Source organism: Zonotrichia leucophrys, chromosome 3 (assembly GCF_028769735.1).
Source record: "Zonotrichia leucophrys gambelii isolate GWCS_2022_RI chromosome 3, RI_Zleu_2.0, whole genome shotgun sequence".
Taxonomy (NCBI): Eukaryota; Metazoa; Chordata; class Aves; order Passeriformes; family Passerellidae; genus Zonotrichia; species Zonotrichia leucophrys.
This window is the reverse complement of record NC_088172.1, coordinates 100,046,848-100,065,259: the sequence shown is the minus strand read 5'-3', so window position 1 is coordinate 100,065,259 and position 18,412 is coordinate 100,046,848. Positions and strand designations below refer to the sequence as shown.

The 18,412-nt window shown below is 49.0% G+C and overlaps 1 protein-coding gene across 8 annotated transcripts in view; it reads right to left on the bottom strand.

The window, feature by feature from the left end:
* Positions 1–18,412, bottom strand: part of GALNT14 (polypeptide N-acetylgalactosaminyltransferase 14) — a 108,164-nt gene that overhangs the window by 72,096 nt on the left and 17,656 nt on the right. For 7 of the 8 annotated variants that reach the window (XM_064709542.1, XM_064709537.1, XM_064709545.1 and 4 more), the window contains one exon: positions 364–533. In XM_064709542.1, coding sequence (XP_064565612.1) covers positions 364–533 — 170 coding nt within the window. Of the gene's footprint in view, positions 1–363; positions 534–2,981; positions 3,034–18,412 lie in introns of those variants that run through there. The other variant, XM_064709539.1, reaches the window with a different exon arrangement.

Here is an 18,412-nt window from a genome sequence, read left to right as displayed (position 1 = left end):
AAGTTGACACTGACCAAACAGAATCCTGTGTTTGAATGGAATTTATGCATCATGGATGGGGTGTATGAAGATGCAACAGGCTGCTGCTTTTAAGGGTTAATCCTTTGTTAACGGGTGTCCTTTTTCAGGCTCGTGCTGCCCTGAAAAAGGTACCTGGACTGTCCATAACTCCTTGTATTTATTGTCTCAGATTGTCTTAATTCAATTCGTCCAAATTATTATCACTCTAATTATATTACTATTTTTTTATAACCACTTTATTACCACTAAACTTAAAATTTAAAAAACAAGTGATTGGCACTTTTCACAGCCCCCACGTCGTGAAGTTAGGTGAGGAAGAGGAGGAGGCGGGGGAGGCAGCACCTGTGGTGGCGGGTGTCGCGGACAGCGCGGTCACTGGGGATCCTCTCGCTCTCGCGCTGGTTAAAGGCATGCAGCCGGTACGGGTCCTCGCCGCCCTTCCACCTGCGGGCGCTCAGGTACCGCCGCTCTTCAAACTGATCCCACAGCTCGTCCCAGTCCGCCTCCGGCTCCTGCGCGCACAAAGGCAGCCCCGTTAGACACAGCAGAGACCGCAGCATGCCTGACCCCGCTCCAGAGCTCCTCCCAAGCCCCACCAGAGCTCCATCATCCCCACAACTCAGGCAAGTGCTGCCAACGAGGAGTTCTGTTATAGCAGCCTCTTCCAGCCAGGTCTCATAAGCTCTGAGGTCTATGACATACCCAAGGTAGCTCAGCTACCTTCGGAAGCATAAAAATCAGCAGGATGGCTTCTGCTGAAGTGTTGGAAACAAAAAGGCAAAATAACAAACAGAGAAAACCCCAGCCAGGTGCTAGAGGTTCTTGCTCCTGGTAAAGCACCTTACAAAAACGATTAGTTTCTTCGGTCACTTCTTTTTCTAGTAAATTGCCCTAAAGTTGGGACTTTTTGGCTTCTGTCCAATTAGCTATCCTTAAGCTTGAGATGAAGTCCCCCAGGCCTATGAGGTGGCTTTCTCACCTAATCAAGAAGAGAAACTTCTGGGCTTCTTTCCTTTTTGAGGGGACAAAGTATAGTTTTGTCACTCCGTCAACAAGAGGCACACTCCTACAGAGTCCTATAAGGTCTCCAGGGTTTATTTTTTATCCTTACTTTCTGAAACAATATGTCAAAGAGAGCCTGTCAATTTGAATTAAAAGGACTAATCTGAATCCAAATTCAGGTCTCTGGTGGATGCCCCTCTTAAGCAGCACAAACATTTTGTAAAGGTTTTAATGTCTCTCTAGGCAAAAAACAAAGTTATTTTACAACACATGACCCATTGCCCCCATAACCTTTCAGGTAGGAAAGGAGTAATCCTACATTTCCACAGCCACACCCTAGCCCGAGCTCCAGCAACAGGACCCTGGAAGAAGGGGGCCATCATGCTCCCAGCCCAATTTCAGTCCATCTTTGCCACCCCACGTCTCCCACCGAGGACTTCAGCCCTACTGTAGGGAGAAGAGCAGGGAAGCACTTCCCCGCCCTGCTCCAGAAGGATGGAAGAGCTGCATTTTGGGATTATCCAGCAGCTTCAACAACCTGGGGGGGTATAAGCATTTCTTGGTGGCTCAGTGCTGTTGGGGTTGAAGCATCCCTGAGAAGCAGAAGCTGTCGGGGGTTTAAGCATCCTTTGGCAGTGTCTGAGGCAGGCAGCACAAAACAGCACCGATAAGATCTCATCGCTACAGCAGCACAACCTCTTTGATCTCAGCCTACCTGTAACACTGAGAGATGCAAACATTTACACACATCTCAGCCCCAAAGAAAATTGTGATCTTATCCAATAATTGATCTTTTCTTCTGCTTTTCTTTTTTTTCCCCCCCTCCTCAGTTCACACCGTCTCAAAGCCGATTTTGCCTGCTAATAGCGCAAAATGAAGCTTTTGAAAAGGGCGATTTTTATCCCATAATTGATTTTACTCGCATCTGGCAGAGCATTTTTTGTAGTCACAGGAAAGGGAGGAGGGAGCACTGGCTCCTGCAAGCGAACGAACCACCACAGGAGCAAGCCAGGCACCTCCAGCCACAAGATACCCCACATCACCCTGTGTTATGGCAACGTGAGCACTCTCAAAGAGCCAACAAATTCCAGGGATGCAAGGGTTTCCAGATACAGGGTTATATTCATCCTCCCCATGTGTGACCCCAGGACCTCCTCCAGCACCTTCCCCAGCATGAGGAGATCAGAAGAAACCCCTGAGTCACCAGCCATACTGAGAGGAAGTTATTCAGGACTGGAATAAAGTTACTCAAGGCTGGGAGAAAGTTACAAAACCAGTAAGGTCCCTGCAGGAGTTTTACGAGGAGGGCGCACGTAACCCAGCCGCGGACTTTCGGAAGGGCCGACGTGCACAGGGTGATAAATGCTGTTTATGTTGGGTCTTTTCTCAGGCATCCTGCAAAACATGATTTAGCACGGCAGTAAAAGATCAGGGAAGAGTGAGGCGATTGCATGGCGCAGCCAGCGACAGCCTGATGTTTATAAGATTTCACGATGACCCCAGGAGGCCTGGCGCTGCTGAAACAACCACTGGAGCTGCAGTGCCTAAATTTTAATGCTGTGAAGAAAAATAAAAGTTGGTTTTATCAAACTTAATAAGAGGAGAAATGGCTTCTCAAAGTGGCCACACAGCACTTAAGGCTGTAAGGTGTGTGTGTGTGCTGTTTTGGTTTTTGTGATGTCAGTTACACCCAATAGCCTTGGATCAGATAGGAGGGTAGAGCTGGGCAAGAATCTGACTGATGGCTCAGGTGGGAGGGCTGGTGGATTCCCTCAAGAAAACTGGAGCTTCTGCACCTGCTACAAGAGCAGCAATGCTCTGGTCAGGCAGCAGAAGCAGGGTTTGGCACGTGGCAGGGTACTCCAGGGTCTGGGATGGCATTTTCCATCTAACTCCACTCATGTGCTGCTACCAGGGGTAGGGTCCCAGCAGGAAATGGACAAATACCAGTGCCTTACCCCACAGTATTCACCTCTCATCCTGCTCAGGATATACCTTGCATTCCAGGGCTGCATTCCTGGTTCACTCTGCAGTGACTAATTAATACTCCTGTGCAATCTCCACCTGAAAGACACCAGCCCACCTTGATTCACCCAGGTTCTTCTTTTTGAGCTGAGGAAGGCTATCAGTAGGATGGATAATAAATATTGGGTAATTAAATACACACCTGAGATCTACAGTAACTAGATGCCAGAGATTAAACACTTATTTCAATCCCTATCTGGCCACAAAACAAGACCGGGATTGGGTTCACTTTTTCAGCCAGAGGTAGATACTGGGGGTTGGTCATTTGATTTTGATCTGCATCACCTACCCAAATCTTCTGGGTGCTCTTTCCATCCCAAGCCTCCCTGAAAGGGTAACTGAAATTGGAGCACAATGCTCAGCTCAGACACAGATGCACACTGAGCTCTGCAAAACACAGCTGCTCAAAGCAGGAGAGGAAAACATGAAAAGCTCCCAGCTCTGCAAGCAGCAGGAGGCAGGAGACCTCACCAACCTGCACACAGGGACTCACCTGTTTCTCACCTGCACCTGATCTGAGACAGGGAATGAGTTAAAGTACCATGAGAAATCCCCTTTGCTTACCCAGGGACTGCACATTGGTTACAGGTTACCAGATAAGGTCTTCATTATAATATTTCCACAATGTATAATCACCTCTTCCTCACACCAGAATTCTGTCTTGGGAGTTATTTAACTGATGTGCAGAAATCTAAATTTAATTTATTATGATCTAACTCACTTTAGAGGCCAAATTACCCTGCACTAGAAAAGGATCAAGTCAATATTCCACTTGCCTTTCTATTTATCTTCCACAGGGCTCATCTCTCCAAGTTTCCTATTCATTTTCTCTCACGTACTAGTAATAAATTTTCATTTTTTTTTTCTTGGAATTAGGTAATTTCTCTTTCAACACTGCAGTTTAATGACTGGTATTAATTATAGGAAACACAGTCGACACTTAAAAGAGTTCAAGAGACTCAATGAGCAGAAGGAAAGAGAAGAAAAATTCATCCAAGGAGGGGCTGTCTGCTCTTGGCAAACAAGTGTTGCCTCTTCCAACACCACACTGGGGACTCCCCCAGGGGTGCTCAAGGACAGGGACACCCAACAAAAAGACACTGACAAAACTTATTGTGGAGAGAAGCTTCCATCTCACACCAGCACCCAGCCAAGAGCAGGGGTCACCAAGAGCTTTCTCTGCCATTTCACTAAAGCACCCCCCAAAAAATGACCCACTAAAGGCACCTCCTCCAAAACCACCCATCACCCTCGTTGGCTAAGGGCACACAGCCCAGAGCAGGCACAGAGGCAGCTTTTCACTGTAACTGTACATTAAAGATTAAAAGCCTCTCACTGCAAAGATGTAATTCGTCATCTGCCTCTTAAATCACAGCTCAGAAACAAAACAAAAATACCAAAGAAACAAAGAAGGGAAAAAATAATATTTAAGGAAAAAAAACAAGTGGTGCTGCAGGGGGAAAATGGGTCATTAGCAGTAAAACTACAATTTCCTGGCAACTGCTAATGCCTTGTTTATGTGGATTTCTGCGAATATGACATTTTAACGGCATAATAATTGTGTGATTACAGTACAGCAGGGATTGCTGGAGCGGGAAGGAGGAACAAGCAGCAGCTGCTGCTGCTGTGGGGCCGTGGTGTCCCCTGTCAGGGCAAGGGAGGCCAGGCCAGGCTGGACACTGGCAGGGAAAGGGAAAGGGCAGCTGTGGCAGCACTTTGGCCTCCCAGAGGCAGCCAGCCCTGCAAGGGCATGTCAGGTGAAAAGGCTCCCCAGAGGAGGCAGCAGGGACAGGGACAGGCAGGTCACACCGGTCCCCAGGCCCGGCCTCCAGCTGCCCAGCAAGACAAGGAGTGGGCAGTGCAAGCCAAAGGGAGACTCTGACTCACTTTCTCTTTTTGTGGCACTGTTTTAACATAGATAACTTAAGCCTTTGCTAAAATAAAAGCTGTTTTCCTTTTGGGGCTGCTGAGTTCTGCCTTCAGACCAGAGTGAATCAGACCAGTGCCATAAGGATGCTTATTGTAAATGCAGGGCCACTGATGAGGGGAGAGAATGACGCACCTGACTCCATCCTATCAGAAAGCTAATTTATTATCTTCTTTTACTGTATTATATTAAAGAATACTATACCATACTAAATAATACAGAAAAGATACTTACTGAGTGCTAAAAAGATGATAATGAAAACTCCTGACTCTTTCCAAAGTCCCAACACAGCTTGGCCCCAATTGGCCAAAGAGTGAAAACAATTCACATCAGAATCCAATGAAACAATCACCTGTGGGTAAACAATCTCCAAACACATTCCACATGAGCACAACACAGGAGAAGCAAATGAGATAAGAATTGTTTTTCTTTTCTCTTTTCTGTTCTCTTTTCTTTTGCTTTCTCTGCCTTTCAGCTGCCCAGGAGAAAAACCCTGTGCGAAGGCATTTTTTCAGAGAATGCGAACGCCACACATGGCATTTCAGGAGGCAGCAAACCCAAGCCAGCCCAGGGGGCTGGCAGAGCTGACAGGGTTTTCCAGGGAAACCATTTGGCCACAAAAAGGGTTTTGCTTGTGCAGGTGTAAAGATGACCCCAAAGGAGTCTGGCAGCAGCCAAATGTGCCTCTACCTCCATTCCCCTCAAACCCAGCTTTCCCTGGAAAATCTCATCCCTACAAAATACCTGACTGAGCACTTGCCACTGAGCCCACTCCCTGGGACTCAGGCATTAAAAAACCAGGAGGTGGGGAGCAGGGGGGAATTAAAAATTACATCAGCCTATCACAAGGTCCAATAAACAGGTGAAAGCTCTGGAAACTCAGATGCCATGCAGCACTCTGCTGCTGCCCAGTCACGCTCTGTCACTCCTCTGCCAGCAAGGACATCCTTGCGCTCAGCAGGCTCGGGGGCACTGGAGGCAGAGGGCAATCTTTCAGCAGGAGCTGCAACCAGGCATTATACAAATGAGATTTAGGAGTCTCACTGCAGCGCAGGGGCCCTGCAAACAGGAGGTTCAATTATAGAGCTGCTGCTGGCCCAGGCGCTAATGCCATCTGAAAGGATTATAGTACTTCAAACAGGATAGGGCTCATCCCTCCTCGTCCCCCGGTGCCAGCACGTGCACTTAAGAGGGTCAGCAGCATCAGAGGGAAAAGAAGTGGGACAGTGTCAGACTGCCTTTGTCCTCATCCTTGAATAACCCAGATGGAGCACTGAGGTACAAGATCCTTCAGTCAAGTTTTGGTGTAGTTTTCTCACTCCCAGAGCCCAGTGCCTCAGCTTAGCCCTGAGTGAGCAGAGCTGTGCATCCCAATGGCCTCAGCCCCAGGATACAAGGGGGAGACAAGCAGCACCACAGCCAGCCTCTGTCCTCTCCAAAGAGGAGGTGGTGGTGCCAAAAGCAAGCTCTGAGTCTTTGGAAAACAGGCTTTGTACTCATCCTGCATCACATCCTCCAGTGCATCAGGTACCCTTCAGCACCAAATTCACACCAACCCTGGAAGTCACCTCTTTCCTCTTACTCTCCTTCCTCAAACTGCACAATCCCTGAGCCAATCAAGCACTTAAATACAAACTTGAGTGACTCCAGGCATTTGTGGGAACCAACAGAAACCCATTTAAATGCTTGAAGCTAAGTACTTGCTTAAGTGCTTCACTGGCTCAGGGGCCCTGCTCTGTGCTGACACAAACCACACACTGGGAATGGAGGCAGCTCTGGGCTCCAACCACGATCTACCCTAATTACTTTTCTGACCCATGGAGATTTTAGCTCCAGTTCATTTATCTGAGGGCTGTGAAACTCCTCTTCCTCCTGCACTGGTGCCTGGGCACAACATGCATGAGCACCTTGGTGGCAGCTCCTCCGTGACCCCATGGGGACACACAGCAGATCCAGGATCCCACCCTGCTCCAAGGAGGACCAGCACCTCCCCCTGCTTGGAAGTGGTTTTTTTGTGTCTCAAGGAAAAGCTTCTGATCTGAGTCTGTTCTGACCCCACTTTGGAGGAAGTAAGAACAAAACAAAAGAAAAATCAAATAAAATATTAATACAGATACCTAATTAAAGCAAAGCACTTCTCCAGCAAAGCCTGCCCTCCAGCTGGGGTCCCTGGAGAAGCTTTGAACATTCACCATCAAGCTGCTCATTGCCACTGACCCTCTCCTGCTCATGCACATCCACAGGCATTCTGCTCCATCTTCAAAGGATGGAGCATCTCCTCCTCCTCTGCTGGCTCAGCAGGGAGCACAAATCCTTGAGGACTTTTCAGTGTCCCACTTTCTCACCTGGCCCTGAGGCCAAGACCACATTGTCCCCACCTCTTCTGCCCTTGCTGCTCACACCTCCTGCGTGGGCAGAGCCTGGATCTCTCCTGTGGTGCACACACACATTTACACAACCAAGGCACCTGCTACATCAGGCAACAGGAGTGACAAAGGCTGGAAAGGGGTCAAGGAAGATGATGTGACTTTCATGAACTGGAAGAAGACTTGACCCTCACAAAACACAGCTGCAACTTCAGCTTGGATGGAAACATCCTCCCCAAGACCTTGGAGAAGGCTCTTCAGCATCTTCCTCCTGTCATCCCTACACTCAGACATCAGCTCAGGTTGTGGGCCACTGAGTCAGTGCAAGGAGCTGACCCAGGGCTAAGGAATCTGGGCCACCATTAAGGCAATCACAGACAGAACCAGCAATCTGTTTATCTTCTCGCCTGTACCTGTGGTAAACAATACACATGGTCTGAAATACCCTCCAGAGGCTTAAATCTGTTGAAGTCTCCAGCCAAATGCAACAGCACAAAAAGCCACTGGAGAATTACTGATGCTTTTTCCAGTAAGGGCACCAAAGCTTTAATTTTAAAATGGATGGCCAGGGCAGCCACCAAAATAGGGAATTTATTTGCAAATCAGGAGCAGGGGACTCCGAGCTGCACAGAGGGAAAGATGACAGATTCATTGCTTTGATGAAAAGCCAAATTTTGTTTCAAGGGCTTCCCTTAGGAGAAAACAAGTCAGCTCAGAGTTCACACCACACTTATCAGCAAGCAACTGCTGCACTGGCAGTGGTGCCAGGTTAAAATATATCCACATCTCCCACAGGCAGCCAGAGCCAGAGCTCCATACATGGACAATGCTCCTACCTGCTGGCTGTAGCACCAGGCCACCATCCTGCCAATACAGAGGGATAAAGCATGCCAGCAGCCAGCATCACACCCAAAGAGACCCCAGGAATTCCCATGGTGACCCTCACCATCTCCAGCATAGTGAAGAACCTCATTCCACTCTGTGACAATGGAAAGGAATGCAGGACCCAGGCTACTGACCTCTAAAAACAACATCCAGCAACAAAATTCCTTGCATTTCCACCTAGAAAGATGCTCCTTCATCTTGGATCCCCAAAATCAGGTGTGTTCATAACAGTCTCACTACATAAAGAACACAGATCTTAACTCTTTAGAATTATAAATTAGCCCATAGGATAGCCTGGCACATGGAGACAAATCCTGTGTAATTAAAAAGGAAAGGAAGCCGATTATATCCTCCTGGAGAATATTGCTGCCTGCTTCTGTTTTATTTATACGTTCGAGTGTATAATGAGCTGAATATTTAGGAGGTCAGCACAAACCAAGCTGCTGACTGGACAAAAGAGGAGACCCAGCTCTGTCTGTACTGAGAGTCAAGCAGAAGGATGGAGAGGATTTTTGGTCATTTCCTCCCACGCCTGCCCACAGCTCTCCTGGGATGCTGCATGACTTCTCAGTTCAGCTGCTTGTGCTTGGGCTGCATCAGTCTCCCCAGATTTCTATCTAAAAATGGTCTTCTGGGTTTCCCCACAGCCCCAAGAAAAGGATGAGCAATGCCAGTCCAAGTGCACTGGCACCTGTGAACCCCTCTAAATGGTTTACAAATGGTAATTCTGGATGGCAAACCAGACAAAATCAGTTTTAAGAGTCTCTGCTTTCACTGAGATTTTAATTTTTTAAGATTTCAGGTTTAAAAACCCAAAATAAGTGCAAAACACCTAGACTGGCAGCAGCCCCACAATGAGTTGAGAATCAATTCCCAAGCCAAGTCCCCTGAGCTGATGGAGCAGCCCCCCACCAGTACTCCCACTGCCACTCCCATCAGCAGTGGGATGCCCACAGCACCCTTGCCCCTCTCGTTGCTCTCCACCTGCTAATTCCCAAAAATGCCTTTGCCCCCTGCCAAAGGGGATCCCCTCAGCAGCCCTCTCTGGGCTCACCAGGGTGCCAGAGATGCCAAAGAGCATCTTTGGGGCCATGGTGCCACACCAGCCACGTTCAGCACATTCCCAGCATCACCAGACGTCAAATATACTGAGAAGAGCCCAGAGCAATGGTGGGTAAATAAAGTAGCAAAAGGGAGTTCCTACATGGACAGACAGTGTTTTGTTTTCCTCCTGTGCCTTCCAGGACAGCCATGAGCTGCTTCCCAGCCATGAAGGTCGAACCAGCCTCCCCAGGCTTCAGCAGGAGCAGCAGATGATTTAGTACTTAGGAGCCCATAGCTGTACTCAGTCTCCAGCTGAGCTCTGCTCCTCCTCCTGCAGAACAGCCAAAACTCCCACCAAACCACAGAGCTGGAGCACCTCAGAGGTCAGGGAAGGTCTCCCCTTCCCCATGGAGTGTGGCTCCCACGTGCCAGAGGACAGCCTGGGACAGGGCACATCAGGGCAAAGGAAAGGGAAAAGGGAACAGGGAGGGAAGAATAAAGGAGCCAGCCAGGCAGATCCCTGCTCTCAATGTCCTGCTCTGAACCCAGCCCTTTGAAAATCAGGAGGTTAATCCCAAGCACTCCTCCCAAGAAGGAAGGGATCGTGCTGTTAATATAGTCAGCATCCTCGACCCAACATGGCCTTTTCACAGCAGCAAAGCCAGGGGTAATCCATCTGGTAATTGCTTCCATGAGGATCTTTACACAGCTTTAGAAACTAATGCTAGCGTCCTTCCCTGAGCAGCCACCCTCCCAAAGCAGGCAGCAACAGGAGTGATGGTAACAGCAGCACGTGAATGCGAAGTGTCTCCAAGGGAGGGAAAGGTTATAAAAAACCACATATATCATAAAAATAGGTATTAACAAAAATACAATAATTGCAAACACACAGGACAGTTGCATGCATGGCTTTAGCTGCCTTTAAGAAGCCACCAGCTTCAACCTTCCCCTCCCTCTGACAGCTAACTGCTTTGGGGAGCAGAGATGTACCAAGACAGCACCAAGGCACAACCTGCTCCAAGGAAGGAGCTCAGCAAGGACAAGAAATGCTGTCAGACCAAACTCTCCCCTTCTGCACTTGATTTCTGGTTGTGGAAAAGCCCTGGGCTCCCTCCAGCCACGCCTCAGCTTCCCTGCTCCTGCAGTTCAGTCACAAGGCTCCCACTGGGCAGGAGCATGGCTGTGCTGAGCAGCTCCAGTACAGTACCAGGGCTGCTTCTCCTACACCTCTCACCTCCAGCAGAGAGAGAAGAGCAGAGGAAAACCCTTGCTGGTGACTAACCCAAATGCTCTGAGCCCTTGCAGAGAGCCTTCCTGCCCACTGTCAGTGATGTGCTGCAGCCCAGCCCAAACCACACCAAGCAGCTATGGTGGCAGCAGTGCAGAAATTCCTGGACAAAGCAAGACTTCCCCAACAGACTTAAAAGCATCATTGGGAGACATGAGAGCTGCCCTAACATACATGTTGCAGGAGGATGCAGGGGCAGCAGAGGCTGTGGGGTGCTGACCTATGGGGCAAACTCTCAGGGCTCAGCTGGAGCTCAGGACCTGCCTGTCACACACCATGCCCCTGTCATAAAGCACTGGTGACCCATGTCCTCATCTCAACACACACATTTTGCAGAGGAAGGTGTTTCTGTAGCCCAGAGCTGGTCCTCAACACACAGGTGCAGGAAGATGAAGCTCAGGTCACAGCAACCATGCTCCAGGGTGTGTGTACTCCTCAGATGTACCAGCCCATCCTCCCCCCAACTCCCCTCAAGGAGAAACTAGATATAAAACATTTGTGACAGCAAGGACGGATCTAAACCTTTGATCCTCAGGTACCTACTGCTGGAGTGTCTGCAAGATCCTCGGCCTGGGTGCACCATGACTGACAGCACCAGAGATACAGCAGCATAATTTAGAGTACATGTGTCAGCCCAGCCTTCCTTTCTCTCAGCTCAGTAATAGAAATGAAAAAAAAACAGTGCTGGCTAGTGAGAAATGCACTCTAGGAAGGGATGGGAAGTTTGAAAATAATCCAGCCTGCTGGGGAAGGACTGTGGGTCCTGGCTAGCCGTGAGCACAGGCGCTGCAGGAACCTCGAGTGCTGTGCCTGGGATTGATGCAGGCTTGGCTGGGGATGGGCAAAAACAGAAGCAGGACATCATTGGTGTGGCCTGGCCAGGCAGATCTCCAGGTTCTGGCCATCCTCCAGCAGCACAGCCCTGCTGCTTGCATGGGAAAACCCTGAGCAGAGCCACGTCTGGGCACAGCAGCCACAGCACGGGCATCACAAAAACCAAACCCATGCTAAGTCTAAAAACCATACCCATGCTAAGTCTCCTGATGCAGCCAACTCAAAACATCCAAGAGCATGGGGAACTGGATGGAAACCACGAACCAGCATTGAGCTTTGCTGTTATCATCATAAAAAAACCCAATCTGCATTTGGCATTGATACTCTCTCTCACATACACACACATGATTCACTGCAATAAGGAAAAGAGCCTTTTTGAAGTCCTCAGTCATGAAAAAACAGTATGGAAGTATTGGTGAGCATCTCCTGCTTGGGCTTGGACCAGTCCCCTTGTCTGATACAGGAAGAGATTTCCTCCACCCCGGCAGTGTGGCTCTTGGCATGCACACATTAAGCTCCACAATTCCACACACGGTGGGGGCAGCAAGCCCTGCCATGTATCTCAGTGTCTCAAACCTCATCCCCTCCCATGCAGACACCAGGGCAGTCCTGTAGATGACATTCTGTCACAAGATGCATGTGGGCAAGCAGAGCAATCACACTACAAGCCAGCAGCAAAGCTCAAATCCAGGCAGAAATAAGCTGCCCTGAATCTCTTGGGTCTTCATGCTTTGGCAGCATCAGGCTTGGACAGTGGCAATGGTCCTGGGCACAGTCCAGCTTCTTGCAGCACAGCTGGGTGGCAAGACAACACATGTCCCACTTACTGGCCTGGGCAGCACAGAGGTGTCACCACACAAGGTTTGTCCACCCACCCACCACAAACAAGCTGATAGGGAACACCTCCAAGACCTCTGAAGCCAAAGAGCCATCTCTGCAACAGCCTCATGCTGTCTTCCACATGCTGAGTGGATACATCAGCTCCACCAGCAGCTGGGCACTACCTGCTGAAGGCAAAACTCCCTGCCCTCAGAAAGCTGTGGGAAGGGAAGGAAGTCCCCTGTGTGACACAAGGAGTGGAGAGCAGAGGCTGGACCCACATTTAGGCAGTCCCATCACCCATCTGGGCCACATCCCAGCCCACATGCCTTTGATCCCTCTTGCTCCAGCAGCACCACGCTGCCCTTGCCTGCAGAGCTGCATTAAGGATTAGGTGGGATCAGACACGGGATAATACAAATCAGGTCGTGTTTGCTGCTGGCAGGAGATGCAAGGAAATGAGGAGCCAGTCTTTCCAGCCAGAGGGAAACAAGATGCTGGCAAACTCTGGCCAGGCAGGCAAGGAAAGGAGGGATGTGGCTAAGACCTGGTTAATGCATGCAGGTTCAGATACACAGCGCCTGATGGGCCACAGCTACATGGGAAGGGAATCTCCTTGCTGAGGTGCCATGCCTCCTTAGCTGAGCTTCCTGGTGGAAACCAGGGCAGTAGAAATAGCAAAGGAGGTTCATGCTGCTGGAGGGAAGTGTCTCACACCACTCCTGCTGGGCCTGTGTAACCAGAGATGAAACACAACCTTCTGTTGTCTGGATGGTCCTGAAAGCACAAGGCAAATGCCAAGTTGGTGATGCTGCTTCTCTTAATGCTTCTCTTAGGCTTCCACTGGCCTTGTTTTTTCTCATAGACCTTTTTCCATCCTTACCCTCTCCCACACACTCCAGCAGCTCTTCTCTTCCAGCTCCAGGCCTGTCTCTATCTCCCCTCACTACCCCAAGCCCTTGGCACCAGTCAGTCTTCAAACGTAAGGGAGAAGATGCCTGGGGGTACACTGAGGCTTTGAGAGGCATGCTGGAGCAAGGAAAAGCCACACTACCTCAGGGAAGAGCAGACACCATGTGGGACAGAGAAGATGTGCCAAGCAGCAGACATGCTACTCCCATGATCTTGCCCAAAAACACAGCAGCCAGTGTAGAGGTCCTATCAGCTGTGCATAAGGCATCTCAACCAGCACCACAAAAAACCCACCTGACTGCTTTTATACTTGATTTACTGCTGTAAAAGCACCTTCAGAGCACAAAGCTCCAGCTGAGAGCTTTCATAATCTTTATACCCTTGCTAGAGCCCGAAGAAGAAAAAACTCATGAGATGTGAAGAGCTCTGGACACGGCACCACAGGCTCCCAGCTCTGAGCTTGATGACCTGCCCTGGCTCATGCACAGCCCTGGGGAGGGAAGGAAAGGCAAGGCAGGGGCCCAGAGCCCCAGCAGCAATGCCTGCCACTGCCCCAGCAAGCCTGCACACAGATGGTGACAGCACCGGTCCCTGTGCAGCCAGCAGCATATGCTGCTGCTGCTGCCCACAGCAAGGCAGATGCCTGGAGAGATGCACCAGAAATAACTGGTTACACAAGCCAAGACTTTTCATCTATGCAGTCAAAGAGTGTTTTAATCCCAAACTACTGGGTACAGCTCAGCATCTGAATTCATCCCCCCCCGCCTTTTTTTTTGGCAGCAAAAGGAACAATATCTCAAGGGCAACAAAATGGACCTAAAAAAGTGCTGAGACAAAAAGAAGGCCAATGGGATGTACTGGTGGCTGCAGACAGCCAGGCTGGTGAACATCTCTAAGGCAGAGAGTTTCTGCTCCTGCTCTGCCAGCAACCTTTATGTCTGCTTTAACACGGGGCAATAATGCTCACTTAAGAGTTTCATGCTGAATTAATCATTGCAAAGTGCTCTGTGGTTCAGCCAGGAGAGATAGCAAGGCAGTGCTAAGCACAATCATAGCTGTACTCAGCAAGACTAATGGTCTGTGCTGTGCTCTGGCCCTGGGAAGCTCTGCTTTAGCTCCTGAGCAGGAGGCACAGCAGCCCCAGCAGGGATGCAGCCTCCTCCTCCCTGTCCTAGATAGGCACACAAACATCTGCCCAGCTGCCTGCACTGGCAGGGGCTCAGCTGGATCCACCCAGCTCTAAAACTGCTGAGCTGAGGAAGGTGATGCTTAGAGGAACAGGGAAAAAGATGATCTCATTTAACACTTGTCCAGACCTTTTCCCTGTCCATCTTGTCCAGCCACTGCTGAACAAAGCCAGACTTTCAGCACCCAGAAAATCCAGTTGTAGGGGACTCCACAAGCAGCTTGTGTCCCAGCACACTGAACCTGCCCCTGCCAGCTTTCTGTGGCAAACCCAGATTTTGCCCAGGAAGAGATGGGAGCTATTTCCTATCCACCACTTGTCTGCCATTAATGACTTTACAGACCTCCAGCACAACTCCTGTCCTCCATCCCAGACTGAGCATCCTGAGGCTACTTCTTGCAGAGAAGCCATCACCTTGTGTCCCCCCCTGCACCATTTCCAGCTCTCCAAGATGGCAGGGAGAAAAAGCAGGCAGGATTTGCTGTTAATTCACATGGCAGCACCCTGCCTGTCCTCACAAGTTACCCAGGAAAGGCTGCTCAACAATCCCATCCTCCACCTCCCTACTCAAATGGGACTACAAAAAGAAAAGCAGCAAAAGCCTCCTCATTCTAAAATACCAATCCAGGCTGCTAAAAGGATCCTGGTAGAGCAGGACAAGATGGTTTTCCCCTGCACAGGGCATTTGGCAGGGGCTCTGCTATTTCACATGTCACAGCTGAGCTCCAGCAGGCTCACTGTGGCTTATCCCTCACTCCTGCCCAGCTCCAGCAATGCCAAACAGGAGTGGGCAGCCAGCACTGCTGGAGCAGGGCTCAGCTGCCAGCACCAGCCTAAGCCCACCAGCCTTTTATTTCCCAAGTGGTGAAGATGAGGAATAAAATTAAAATTCTTTGTTGTATTTTGATTTAACATTTTATCTGCACTGGAAGCAGCAGGGGAAATGTGGGAATTGTGGAGCAGGTAACCACTCCATGGCAGAAGCAGCCAGAAGAGACACTAGGGCATCTAGGGCAAGTTCTGAGAAGCTCATTTTAAAATGTTCCCTCTGCCAACACAGATAAATATTTGAGAAAAAAAAAAAAAAGCCATGAAAATTCAGTTGACTCACGAAGAGCAAGCACGTTAAATATAGAAAATAAATTAAATAATTAAAGGGCAAAAGAAACGGGATTTTAGCCCTGCTTTGAGCATAACTTTCATTACAGCCTTACCCAGGGAGCTGCTTTTCACCATCAGGCTGGGTGAAGCAAAGTGAGCTTGTGCCATGCTTCTAAGCCACATTCCCAGGCTTCCAATGAGGAAGGGAAGCACAGAGCAGTGACCTGAGTGCAGGGTGTCCTGATCTGTACCCCCAGACCTCCCCATCTTTTCTTCATGTCTCGATGGGACAGCTGAAGTGTGGAACAGGGACTGCTTGGCCCACAGAGACCCTGAAATTCCCCATGGGATGTAAACCCACTGGGAATATGCCATAAGCTGTTAGCCCACATGCTGGGCTATCCCAGAGCGGCAGGTGTATGTGGCAGCTCTTTGGGTTCAGTCCAATTCAAGCATAAAAGAATAAAATTTAATTTAATTTTTAAAATCCAGCTCCAGCTAGTCTCGGAAGCCTTGGGACAGGATGAAATTTAGGCTACAGATGTTACAGCCAAATCCTATTATTGCCAGGAACTCAGCCCTGCAATTTAAAGGTGCCCTGGCACAAACCCACACCAAACACAGCTCCCAGCATCTGCTGCACTCAGAAATTACACATCTCAAAAAGGGCAAGCTTTTGCATCACTTGTGAAGCATCTGCAGCACTTCTGGGAGCTCAGAGCTGAGCTGGCTCCCCACAAGTCTCAGCAGCCCCAGGGCAGAGCAGCTGAGCTCTGCTGGGGAAATCCAAGGCTGCCCAGGGAGGAAAGAGCCTTTTCCAACCCTAGAAACCATTCCCCTGCATGGAGGCAGGAAAACTCTCCTGCAAGGCTGTGCTGGCAGGTGCCTGCCATGGGCAGGGGCACAGCAGGGATTTGGGGCACCAGTGTCCATCCTGACAGCTCTCTACTTCCACAGCCTGCAAGATACAAACCAAGGATGTGAGCAGCAGCCTAACAGCCAGGGAGAGGATAAGCTCAGGGTCAGGCTCTTTTATTAACATCCTTCTCTTTTTTCTGACCCTCAGAAAGGTCCTTTTCTCTTTCTGAAGTGACATCCTCTGAGTCTCCACTGCAACAACAGCAGCAGCAGCACAGGGGTGACCTGGTCAGCCCACAGAGGTAAAACAGGAGAAACAACTCCAAAGCACATTTTTGTGCCTGTGATCAGATGGCTGAGAACCAGCAGCATCAGCTCCCTAAATAGCACATGGCATCTGAGGCTACACCACTGATCTTGGCAACAACCCCTTCCCTCTCAGCTGCACAAAACCTATATATAGGAAAATACACATATGGATATGTGCATGTATGACTTCCACATTACTTGGCCTTTTCCAAGCAGTCCAGGAAAGCATCACAGATTTGCTTTGCCCAAGCAAGAAACTGGCATGGCCATGGCTAAACAATGTCCCCCCACTTGCTGGGCCACACTCAAAGTGTCAGCTTCTTGCTTTTCCTGCCTTGCTTCAACGCGTGTGGCTCAGTTTTGGTTTTAATTGCAAAGTCCCCACATTCTGCAAACCAAATGCAGCTGGAATTGAAATCAAAGAGTAAAACCACCCACCAACAAAAATCAAAGCATTGCACCGCCAAAAATCAAGTGGGATGCACAAAGCAGAGAGCTTAAAGAGGGAGGGGGGAAATGGAAATTACACTAATAGCATGCTTTCATTTGTAATAATCTGAGAGCTGGGTAATGACACTGGAAGGTGAGCTACCCTTGGCCCAGAGAGAGGTGGCTGTTTATGAAACCATCTGGCTGTCAGCAGCTCAAACACCACGTGAAGGAAGAGTGCAAAATGGGCAGGTAGAGCTGGGCTGTCAGCAGCCCTCTGGGCTGGGAGAGGATGTTCTGTCCTCTACCTGACAGAGGGGGAGGAAAAAATAAATCTAGAAACTGTCTGCATTTTGGGGCAGAGTAGTAGTCTGTGGTTTAGGGGGTTGGGGGTCTTTTTCATTGTACCTAACTTGTTTATTTAAGAGGAGCATTATAAATCATTTTTTCTCAAAAGCAGCACCACAAACAGCTACAGGAGAGTATTTATTCCTTTGTTTTTAAGAAAGCATTGCACAAAAATGATCAGATCTATTTAATGGGCTGTTGAACCAGTGTAATGCCAGCCTCTAACCTTATTGTGGCTCCTAATGATTTTACAAAACAAAGAGCTGGAAGAGATCGACTTGGCATTCCTGGCCCCTGCCATTACATTCTGCTCAGACACAAGCAGCATACACAGCTGAACAGCAACAGGTGGGATGATATTTAATGCCCACCTCTATATCCTGACATTGTCTGGTTTGAAATAGAGTCCTCATGCCATTTACTGGCAGTGAAACTAATAGGATTCTGTAAAAATCAATCCATAAATGCACAGACGCTGAAATGAATGGTTTCCTCTCTGTTCCATTTACGGGAGGGCTCTTTTATGGATATCTATATGCCAGCGTCAAAATTGCAGGAACAACTTTCTAAGTCTTCATTAAATTCAAGGGGACTTTGGTAGAGAAGATTGCTTTAAAAGAAGCTGCTATTTCCCATGGCAGCTCATTATTACCCACAAACCCAAAAAAGCTACACTGGCTTGTGAGAGCTGTCCCAGCTGCCCCATATTCTGCTGGGCACACTGGAGCTGGAGGAAGAAAACTGAGATCAAGGTTAGGATGGGACACAAGCCCAACCTGCCCAGCACAGTGCTAGTGAACTGAAACTGCCCAGCCAGCACAGGTTTCCAGAGAGGAGAAATAAATTCCTAAACTAAACAATGCTTCCTGGTAACATATTTGATGGAAGTGCATGAAACAGAGAGATGTATTTCCTCATTGCCCTACCCACCATGTTAAATGGCAGGGTGTTGGTTTTTGGGATTTAGGGGTTGTTTTTTTTCTGGACAAAGCCCAAAAACTGCATGACATGTTTGTCCCTCCTGAAGACATCAGTTTATCAGAACAGTCTGCAAACAG